The sequence below is a fragment of the Bubalus bubalis genome, chromosome 2 (genome assembly GCF_019923935.1).
Source record: "Bubalus bubalis isolate 160015118507 breed Murrah chromosome 2, NDDB_SH_1, whole genome shotgun sequence".
In the NCBI taxonomy this organism is placed as follows: domain Eukaryota; kingdom Metazoa; phylum Chordata; class Mammalia; order Artiodactyla; family Bovidae; genus Bubalus; species Bubalus bubalis.
Window position 1 is genome coordinate 24,471,981 of NC_059158.1, and position 11,387 is coordinate 24,483,367.

An 11,387-nucleotide genomic window follows, 5' to 3' on the forward strand; every position below is an offset into this window, starting at 1 on the left:
TTGCCATTCATGCATTTTATTGTTATTGGTCACCCAGAATTAGAGACCCAGCTCCCTCCGGATCCAGCAGGAGAGGGTGAGAGAGGGGACCTCGGAGCAACCTGAGTGTGTATTCGGGTGAAGCTGAAGGATTGTGTCAGAGGGATGTCTAGGCAGGATGTGGCCCTCGGAGTTTCCAGGGTGGGATCTGCAGCGGCCGCTCTTCCCTCCTCCTTCCCACTGGTCTCAGTCTCTCACACTTGGAGCTCCTCCCAGGCAGGGAGCATCTCTTCCCCCACAGTGTGCCTCTGGAGCCTGAAGTATCACCCGCGCATGCAGGTTAGCACAGCAGGAAACACGGAATCCCATTGGAGAGGCTGGCATCTCGTGTCCAGCTCTGTTCTTGGGGCACCAGGACTAGAACCAGAAAAGGACACTGACTCCTCCCTGATGGCGTGTAACAATCAGCTCGTCACCAACATCTGCACGTGCCGGATTTATCTTAATTCTCTGCATGCTCCTAGGAGACAAAGTTTATTGTTTATCCTTTGCAGCTGCAGACACAAGCTCAGGGTATTAAGATGATGGCTACTACCAGAAGCTGGGGACTTTACCTGGAATCCTGATGCTGTAGCCTATACTTAGCACCAAGCTAGTTTTTCCTCTTCTCCCCGGATATTTACATGACCTGGCAGTGTCTTCTCATTTCATTCGGTCCTTTGTGGCCTGCCACCTCCTCAGAAGCCCTCTCTTTTTTATTTAAAATTGTACTCCCGCATCTCCATCCCCACACTCAAGGCCCATCATTCTCTATGTGCTTCCTCTGCCTTCATTTTCTCCATAGCTCTTCTCAGGACATGATTTCCTATCACATACATCCTGTATGATCTGCTCATTGTTCACTTCCCCCACTAGAAAGTAAGCCTCGTGAGGGCAGGACCCTCCTTTCTGATTCACCACTGTTTCCACAGCTCCAGAGCACCGCCTGGCTCATGGAGGAAACTCAGTTCATAATGAGAGAAATAGATAATGAAGGTGTGGACCCCTAGGGCAAGCATCCTGGCCTGAATTTTCCTGAGGGCCCCCGTGCCTACCTCATTTAACCTCATGTGCCTGACTCACCTTAAAGGACTCACCTTGGCGACTAAGAGGGCATTAGTGGGGCCGGACAGAGGCGGGGGCAGTGGTTGATGTTCAAGGAAGAGCAAGGAAGACTCTGGAGGGAAACACCTTGGAGGAGTCTCTATGCTGCCCTCCAGTGGCAGATTGTGGAACACCACAAAGGAGGAATTGAGGCTCTCAGCCTTGCGCAGAAATTTACAGATTACTAAAGAAATCCCCTAAAGTTGCATCCAAGTGCCACGCAGAGATCAAATGGCAGAATAGGAACAACGAATCAGATCACAACACAATGCTCTCACCACTACACTATCCTGTTTTACCTCCACCACAGGAGTTGAGGTTATGCCATAAAAGAGAAGGATATTAGCTGGAAAAACCTTTGGAGGTGGATTTGGTTTAATTCAACAAGTTATTGCCATGTGGGAGACCTGGGTCCGATCCCTGGGTTGGAGAAGGAAATGACAACCCACTCCAGTACTCTTGCCTGGAAAATCCCATGGACACAGGAGCCTGGTAGGCTACAGTTCATGGGGTCACAAAGAGTCGGACATGACTAAGCGCCCTCACTTTCTTTCTTTCTAACAAGTTATTTGAACCAGACGCCTGGTGGGCATTTAATTAAAGACTAGAGGGATAAAATGTACAGCAAGAAAGCTTAGGAGGAGGAGGAATGTGCTTAGTTGTGACCAACTCTTTGCGGCCCTGGGGACTGTGGCCCACCAGGCTCCTCTGTCCATGGGGATTCTCCAGGCAAGAATACTGGAGCTGGTTGCCATTTCCTCCTCCAGGGGATCTTCCCAACTCAGGGATCGAACCCACGTCTTCTGTGTCTCCTGCATTGGCAGGTGGATTCTTTACACTGAGCTACCTGGAGAACTACACCAAAACAAGTCATCAATCAAATGAGTGAAACATGAAATTGGCAGAGGAGTTAGGACTTCCCTCCTGGGCTCGTACCTTATTCATTTAACTTTCATCACATTTTATTGTCATGATTTACACCGTAGTTTCCTCTTGAGATGCAGAGCTCCTTGAAGGCAGGGAGGACTGAAACGGGATTCTCACCATCACCTAGCACCTCACACAGTACATGCTCAATAAATAACCACTATATGACTCATTGGAAAAGACCCTGATGCTGGGAAAGATTGAGGGCAGGAGGAGAAGGGGACGACAGAGGATGAGATGGCTAGATGGCATCACCGACTTGATGGACATGGGTTTGGGTGGACTCCGGGAGTTGGTGATGGACAGGGAGGCCTGGCATGCTGTGGTTCATGGGGTTGCAAAGACTCAGACACAGCTCAGTGACTGAACTGATCTGATATGGACAAATGGATAAACAAATGAATGGTTTGGCATTTCCAGGCCTAGAGATCTTCAAAGAAGCGCACACAGCCATTTCTCCTGTCTAGTCCAAACACATCATTTGTCTGCCCAAAGGCTGAGGGCTGCACCCAATGCTTTCTCAAGGTAACTCAACTTCTATAATTAGATTATATCATGATACTAGTTCTAGTTTCTTTTCTCTCATTGGCTAAGCATTTACTGACTACTTGCCATGTCCAAGGTACTGAGCCATTGTTCTCTGATTTTCTGATCCTATTCTATTATTTCATTCTATGACTCCATGTTGACATAAGATGTAATAGTGTCCCCACTGCATTCACTCCTAGGTGAGGTCAGCCAAGGCAGGTGGGGAAGAATCAGCATTGTCTAATTTGAATGGATAAACTGGCACAATGGGTTCCCCTGTGTTAATATTCCATACCATCCAGTCCCACTCAGGCCTCCTCCCAGCTAATAAACACAGCATTCTTAGGTGACAATATCTGCTGCCTAGTAACAGGAATTACAATCCCCAATTCCTTCTTGCTTTCCCTTCATTCTCCCACTCATCCACCTGTTGGGTCAAATTAGGAAGAGTTGGTTTGGAGCCTACATCCAGGGTTGACTTTTGCACGTGTGTTGTTTTGGAAGGTGAGCTACCTCTGTCAGCAGCAGTTTCCTCATCTGTGAAATGGGCTAATAATTTGCTGAATTGAACACCTCGTGGGCCAAGTACTAGAAGAAAAGTAAGGCATACAAAGACAGACCAGACGCAACCCTTGCCCTCAAGCTCGCACTTAACGAGGTGAGAAAGACATGGAAACCAACATGTGCAAATGATGCAAAGAGCCTGAGATCCTTTCCAGGGACTCGGTTTTTCCACTCACTTTCTGTTTTAAGAATGTTTTTCTCTTTCCATTCCCAACGAACTTCAGTACACTGGCTTGGGAAGTTGCTGAGAGTCAGTTTGAGGGGTCCAGACTTCCTTCTTCCCTTCCATTCCATGCCTCCCTGCCACCATACACCAGCCAGGTATGTGCACCTCCCTACAAAGAACACAGATCTATCCGAGGAGAAAGGCTTTCAGATATGAGCTCCTGAGCCGGGCACTGCTACCATCGCTAGTGCCCCTCAACCTACCTGTCCCACAACTTCGCCCTCCTCTCCAGGCTATAAACCCTTCACTCTGGCAGTTCCCTGGTTGCCTAGTGGTTAGGATTCTGAGCTTTCACTGCTTCAGCTGGGCTCAATTCCCAGTTGAGGAACTGAGATCCCATAAGCCGCATGGTGCAGCCAGCCAGGAAGAAAAAATTATATATATATACATACACACACACACACTCACCATTTTCATCTACTCTCCACTCACTAGTGAATTCAGCCATTCATAAAACATGTATGTTGATGATATAATTTTATGTGTCAGTTTGCCTAGGCCAGGGGACTTCCTCAGTGGTCCAGTGGCTAAAGACTCTGCACTCCCAATGCAGGAGCTCCAGGTTCGATCCCTGGTCAGGGAACTAGGTCCCACATGGAGTGCAGCTAAGACCCGGCAGCTAAATCAATATATTTGAAAAAAAATTTTTTTGACTGGGCTAAAGAATGCCCAGAGACCTGATGAAACCTTACACTTCAGGTGTGTCTGTGAGGGTGTTTCTGGAAGACATTAGCATTTGAGTCAGTAGACTGAGTAAAGAAGATTGCTCTCATCAGTGTGGGTGGGCATCCATCTAAGGGCAGAATAGAACAAAAAGGAGGAGGAAGGGCAACTCTGCTCTCTGAGCAGGACTCCCATCTTCTCCTGCCCTCAGGCATCTGGTTCTTGGTTTTTGGACTCAGACTGGGATTTACCCCCATCAACCCCTTGATTCTTGGGCCTCTGCACTCATACTGGAACCATTGGCTCCCCTGGTTCTCAGGCCTTCAGACTGGGATTAAATTGGTCCACTGGCGCTCCTGGTTCTCCAGCTTGCAGACGGCAGATCATGGGCATTCTCAGCCTTCATAATCCGAAGAGACAATTCCTATAGTAAATCTCCATGTTGCAGGAGACCTGAGTTCAATCCCCCAGGGAAGATCCCTGTGTCAGGAAGATCCTCTGGAGAAGGAAATGGCAATCCACTCCAGTATTCTGGCCTGCAGAATTCCATAGACAGAGGAACCTGGCAGGCTACAGTCCATGGGGTCACAAAGAGTCGGATGCAGCTGAGCGACTTTCACTTAACATGTGTATTCTATTGGTTTTGTTTCTGTGGAGAACTCTGACTAATACAATATATTAAGTGTTCATGCAGTCCCAGGGAGTTAGATGACTAAAGAGATGGGATAATGTAGTTAAAATCAGGACAGACCTCAGTTCAGATCCCAGTTTTGCCATTTCCCCCAACCCGCCCCCTCCCCCCCCAGGTGTGACCTTACATGAGTCACTGTACCTCTCTGGGCCTCTTCTGAGAAACGGTGATAACAATAGGGTTATTGTGCAAATTAAGTGAGAGCTTAATCTGTAGCCTCGGGCAACAGTGCCCCTACGGCACATGCGCAGTAAAAAGTAGCTGCAAGGATTTGTAGCAAACCTTAGTGTCTCAGGTGGGATGTCCCAGAAGCAAATCCTAAAACAAAAATTCATGTAAAAGGGATTTATTGAACAGTTATGGGGACTTCCTGGCGGTCCAGTAGTTAAGACTCCCTGCTTTCACTGTAAGGGGCACAGGTTCAACTCTTTGCAACCCCATGGACTGCAGCATGCCAGGCCTCCCTGTCCATCACCAACTCCCGCAGCTTGCTCAAACTCATGTCCATCAAGTCGGTGATGCCATCCAACCATCTCATCCTCTGTCATCCCCTTCGCCTCCTGCCCTCAATCTTTCCCAGCATCAGGGTCTTTTCCAATGAGTCGGTTCTTCGCATCAGGCGGCCAGAGTATTGGAGTTTCAGCTTCAGCATCAGTCCTTCCAATGAATATTCAGGACTGATTCCTTTAGGGTGGACTGGTTGGATCCCCTTGCTAGGTTCCATCCTAGGTGGGGGAAATAAGATCCCACAGGACTGGCTGCTTAGCCAAAAAAAAAAAAAAAAAAAAAAGCAAAGTTATAAGGGTGGGGAGGAGGGAAAGGGAGGGGGAAAGTGGGACCAGGAAGGGAAGAAGGCCAAGCAACTGCGTGGAACCGAGTGAAGTCTGACGCAGGGCAACCTGGGCTCAGCAGACTAGAGTACTGATACTCCTGTTTGTCTGTCATCCATTAAGGGCTGCGGGGTGGGAGAGCGAACGATGCCGGGGAGAAAGGTTTCCAGGCATAGGTAGGCTACTGCCAGTGCACTGCAGTAGGCACCAAAATGGGCCGAGAAGAAATGCGCGGAACAGTCTCTGCCCAAGGGTCTCAGAGCCTGGGAGGGGAGGGGAGCTGGCAATAAACACTGCCCCCCCCCGCCCCGCTCCGAGATCCGTTCCAGGCACACCTGCACCGCATAACTTAGCTGGTGAGGGTGGGGAGCAGCGCGGGAGAGGCGTCGCGGAAGATAAACGCACCTGGGTGGGGGAGAGGAGGACTATTCCAGGCCGCGGAAACAGCACGCACACCGGCGGAGGCTCAGGGCGGGTCCCGGAGCGAGTGGGCGTGGGGCTGCGAGGCCCGAGCTTCCGCGCCTGCTCCTGCGCCTGCAACTCGCGTCCGCCCCTTCCTGGCGGGTCGTCCCTTCTGGCACCAGGCCTTCCTGCCGCGCCCCGCTCGGGGCCTCCTCCTGGAAGCCTCCCCTGACTACTCCAGCTGCTCCAGGGCGACTCTCTTCTGAACTCATGGCGTTTACTGCCAAGGCTTTTTACTATGATGCTTACTCATGTAATTATGAAGTTAATGCACCCTTACAGTCTGTGACATTGTTATTTAACTTTGCATGTAGATTCTGTCTCCCCTGACCTAATTTTGGCTTCCTGAGAGTGGGAACTGTATATTTTTATTCATTGTATTACCCTGTGGCACCTAACATTGGAGGATATATTGAGAGTATGAGGTAATGATTGAATGGGTTGAATCTAGTCTACTTTGAAGCTTATTAAATTACACACTCAACCTCTACTGTTCTTACCAGTTTTAAGACTATTTCCAAACTCTCAATTTAGATGGTCTTTTGTTGTTTCTGTTTTGTTTTTCGAACCAATCACATGTAGGTTTTGATGGGAATTATCACATAAGCAAACTGAGTCCTAAGGGGTAGGTTTTAAAGTCAGGGAACCCTCATTTCTTTTAGCCCCTCTTCAATCCCACCCAGCCAGCCACTTGACTGACCCTAGGCCTTTGGGATCTCTAGGCCCCACCCCTTCCAGCTTTCCTGCTCAAATACACTCTGAAAGAATTTGGGGAAACTATGTACCCTTTACACATTTTAAAGTCAACAACTAACATTTTTAATCTTAAGTTTAAATACTTGAAAGGGCACACTTTCTGGGGAATTGTAAATATTTATATATTTAGAAAGCCATATTACTCTTTTAAATCTAGTTCATGGAATATAACACATAGCCCTTTCATGTTCATTAACATCCTTTTAATAAGTGAAAAAATCCATTAGCAGAATTTACCTCATTTGTTTTTCATTTTAGTTCCTCTTTCCATTTCATTTCCCCTATAGTTTTATCCTAATGAAATATTTTTTTCTCCATTGCATCACATTTTTTGTATTTTAGTGTGTTTTTGGAAAGTCTTTTATTGTATATCTCTAACAAAAATATGTACATAAATTTAAATTTACTTTGTGTGACCATAAGACTGTAAGTATTGAAAACAATTACTCTGTCCTGGATTTAAAATTACAATTATTAAAAGATGCAATGGATCAAAACTCAACAATTTTTATGAAATTAAAAGACTCTTCCTCCTTGGAAGAAAAGCTATGACCAACCTAGACAGCATATTAAAAAGCAGAGACATTACTCTGCTGACAAAGGTCCGTCTAGTCAAAGCCATGGTTTTTCCAGTAGTCTGTATGGATGTGAGAGTTGGACTGTAAAGAAAACTGAGTGCCAAAGAATTGATGCTTTTGAACTGTGGTGTTGGAGAAGACTCTTGAGAGTCCCTTGGACAGCAAGGAGATCAAACCAGTCAATCCTAAAGGAAATCAGTCCTGAATATTCACTGGAAGGACTGGTGCTGAAGCTGAAACTCTGGTACTTTGGCTACATGATGCAAAGAACTGACTCATTGGAAAAGACCCTGATGCTGGGAAAGACTGAAGGCAGGAGGAAAAGGGGACAGCAGAGGATGAGATGGCTGGATGGCATCATCGATTCAGTGGACATGAGTTTGAGCAAGCTCTGGGAGTTGGCTTGCTGCAGTCCATGGGGTTGCAGAGAGTCAGACACGACTCAGCAACTGAACTGAACTGAACAAATATTGACAGTGATTAAACAAAAAAGTAAATTTTACTGAAAACACATCTCTTAATGAGATGGAAAGGGCTGATTCTTGTTTTCCATTGACTTCATTTACCAGCTCCAGAAAGAGCACTGTGGTCTACTTCACAGTAGGTGAGAGAGCTCAACCTTCTTCTTTCTAGTGGGAGAACAGTTAATAGAGGCAGGTGGAAAACACAGTTCTCAAGAAGATTCATTTTAGGAAGGAACACATGTGTTCGTGGAAATTGATCCCCCTTAAAATCTGGTCGCCCATGAAAGCCCATGGAGAGTTATCATGTTCACTCAGAGTAGGCAAACCGTCAACTAGAGACTTAACTTGGTTTCTCATTCTCCAAAATAGGGATATCAGAATGGGTCTGAATTTCCTTGTATCTCTTGATAGTTGCATTTCTAACCTTCCTCCTGCTGAATCCCCATCCTTATGCATATGGGCAAGACAGGAACTCAGATGACTTCCAGATCTCTGTAGGTTTGTGGCTGTGGCAAGTGCATCTGAACATTCAAAGACCTGCTCATTGGCAAAGAAGCAGCCTAGAGTCAGAATTAAGAAATCGTGGTATTTTATTTTTCCATTTCATAGAAGCACCATCGGCTCCTGACAGTTCCCAGTGGTTGGCCACCAGGTGGCAGTAGAGAGAACATAGTGCCGCCGGCCCTGCCTCTGCGTTCCAGGGGTGGGGAAGAGGAGCTGGGAGGTGGAGGTAGGGATGTTCTGCTGTCAGAGAAAAAAGGAGAGGGAAAATGGGGCTTAAATCCCGATCTCAAGAGGGGACAGAAAATATGCACAAAATCTTCAGAATAAAACTGAAGGAATGAGGAAAGGAATTAAGGAGTTAAGCTAAATTGGGGAGAATTCAAGGGGAATCAGAAGGGTAGAGATGGGTTTGAGAGCAGAAGTCCAGGATGCCTCTGGGGGCCCGTTATCTGTACTCCTCCTTGGGTGGGTCAAGGTCTGGCTCCTCGTGAGATCCGTGGTCCACCTCAGGGGCAGGTGGCCAGGGGTTTTCTGGAGGCTGGGGTCCTGCGGGCCAGGGGTCGTCAGGCCGAGGAGGTTGAGGGGGATCAGTTCTGGGGGGTTCAGGAGGCCAGACTCCAGAATCAGGCAGGTCTCTCCAGGGACGATTGGGGCCTGGAGGTGGAGGATCCTCAAAGAGCGGGGGTGCCCCTGGCCAGGGGTCACCAGGGATTGGGGGGCCCTGAGGCAATGGTGGAGGGCCCTCCTCCTCTGAGATCTCTCTGGATGAGGGGGAAGGCTGGTCTCCACTGCCTGAGATGCCTGTAGAAGGAAGGAGGAAGGTAAGAGGTTGTGAGGGACCCCCTCTCCCAGCAGGTAGGACCCAAGGAGCATCGCCTCTCTGCGATGGACCACAGCCTGAGCTGATCTCACAAACAGAACTCAAAAGTAACTCTCCACGCATTCGCAGAATACTAACACAATCTTAAAATGACATGAAACCCTGTCCTGAACTACTGACTGGACCAACTTTAAACACATGAGCTCCCTTCCCCCACATAAGCTCCATCCAACCCTGTTTGGGACACCCCACTGGGAGGACCCCTATACATGTCTGAGGTCCCAAAGCTGTCTACACCCTGGCCCCATGTGGCACCCAGATCCCATCTCTACAATGACCTTCTCCCCCTTAACAGAGACCCCAGCTCTGATGAACACTTGCCTGCACACCTGAATGCTGATCCAAATCACCACATGGAGCTAAAGCCAAACCAGCAAAGTCTATTCTGTACTAAAATGAACCTACTCACATCACCTCCATCCCCTCACATGCATCTCCCAGGATCTCCTAGAATCTCCCTTTCCTTACACATCCATCTCAGCCTCGCCTCATCCTGACTGTCCTCCATTACCCCAAATCACACTCTGGGTTTCTGTTCCCAGCTCACCTCCAGCAAACAGGCAAAGGACCAAGATCCCCAGGAGTTTCCAGTTGAGCATCTTGACTATCTCCTGGCCCCCAAAGTCAGGGGTCAGCTGAGTCTGGGAGCCTGGGAACCCTAAGAGGCTTTATAGGGGAGGAGGGAGAGCAGAGGCTGATCTCTGGGGAGGGGCCGGCCCTGTCACACAAGGAACTGCATCCAAACCGGACTGGTCAAACCCGTCTGGAAGGCCATGGCTGATGTGTAACCACTGACGGTGGCGTCCCTCATTTTAGTCCCCCAGCTCGGGACCCAGCCACCCAGGCTTTATCGATGACCTAGACCTTGGTCACCCCACCCTTGTTTTCATGTCCCCCTTCGTACACACCCTGCAGTGAACCCTAATAACAGGGACTTCTACCTCTCATCCCTCCAGGTCCCGGGAAGCCAAGGAATGGGAGCAAGCATGCGTGGGGAAGCAGTGTAATTACAGGGGCTGAGAGGCAGGATGCAGGGCAGAGGGCGGGCAACTGGGGGGACAAGGAGGCAGAGGATGGGCGGGGGTGCTCTCTCAAACACCTGGGACACAGCCAGGGCCATCTCAGCTGGTACATCGAGCCTCCTCCACCCGCCCCAGGGTGAACCCTCTCTTGGGGCTCAGTTCTTCCTAGAATCTGCACTCCCCAGCATACACCTTCTCCAGGCACGAACAGGGCCTCCCAAGTAGTGACACATGAGGAATTTCATCCAGGAGCCACCTGGGCTGACTGCAGGTGAAGGAGGAAGTACAAGACATCCTGATTCCTTCTCCCCATGCCAGGGCTGGTTCCAGTCAGTCACACCCAGAGGCTCTGGAAGCAGCTGCCTCAGCTCCCCCTGGCACCTCAGCCTCTTCCGCCTCCCTCTAGCATCTTCACCGCCCTTCCCCTGGTCCTTGGTGGGAACTCTCTGCGCCCCCCTTCTCTCCCCTCATCCTTCAGACGTCAGTCTGTTTGGTCTGAGTCGCTCCGAGATGTCCCTTGAACTTTTCTGCAGCAAGGACTCCTGTGAGGATCTCACGAGCCACTCAGAAGCACATGTCCAAAACCGAACTCACTTCCTCCACAACCTGGTCTGCTCCCCAGTGGCCAGGATTACCACTGTCCCCTGCGGCTCAAGTTTTCAAAGACTTCATCCCTCTCTTTCCTCATCCCGTGCCCCCAAACCCGTCCTCCACAGCCAGTTGATGGGTCTCTTAAATATGTAAATCAAATTGTGCGGCTGTTCTCAGTTTAAAAAGTACTCCAAGGGCTATCTATTTATTTATTTACTTTAATTTGGCTGGACCAGGTCTGAGTTGTGGCATACAGGATCTTTAGTTGTGGCATGTAGAAATCTAGCTCCCTGACCAGGGATCGAACCTGGGCCCCCTGCTTTGGGAGCGTGGAGTCTTAGCCACTGGACCACCAGGAATGTCCCTCCAAGGGCTTTTTATTGACTTAAAGTAAAACCCAAGCTCCACCAGGCCTGGCCTCTCCCTGCGGCACCCTCCCTTGGCTCCCCACAGCCTCAGGACCTGTCCGTCCTGGTGCTTCTCCCAGGTGGCCGCACAGCCCGCTCCTTACCGCACTCCGGCCTCAGCAGCACATTCCTCCTGAGAGAAGCCCTGCCTGTCCCTCATCTAAAGCCACCC

The 11,387-nt window shown here is 49.2% G+C and overlaps 1 protein-coding gene and 1 long non-coding RNA gene across 2 annotated transcripts; both read right to left on the reverse strand.

The window, feature by feature from the left end:
• On the reverse strand, positions 1 to 1,197 carry LOC123332274. Its single transcript, XR_006549130.2, has 2 exons — positions 1,116 to 1,197; positions 1 to 499 (listed from the first exon to the last, which is right to left on the reverse strand). It is a non-coding gene; the product is annotated as an uncharacterized LOC123332274 (long non-coding RNA).
• A 7,186-nt stretch (positions 1,198 to 8,383) lies between these two features.
• PSORS1C2 (psoriasis susceptibility 1 candidate 2) lies at positions 8,384 to 9,894 on the reverse strand. The gene is made up of 2 exons (XM_006052304.4): positions 9,743 to 9,894; positions 8,384 to 9,116 (listed from the first exon to the last, which is right to left on the reverse strand). The coding sequence occupies exons 1-2, from the start codon at positions 9,792 to 9,794 to the stop codon at positions 8,761 to 8,763; spliced, it is 408 nt and encodes a 135-aa protein (XP_006052366.3). The 5' UTR covers positions 9,795 to 9,894; the 3' UTR covers positions 8,384 to 8,760.
• Between the last annotated feature and the right edge of the window lie 1,493 nt (positions 9,895 to 11,387).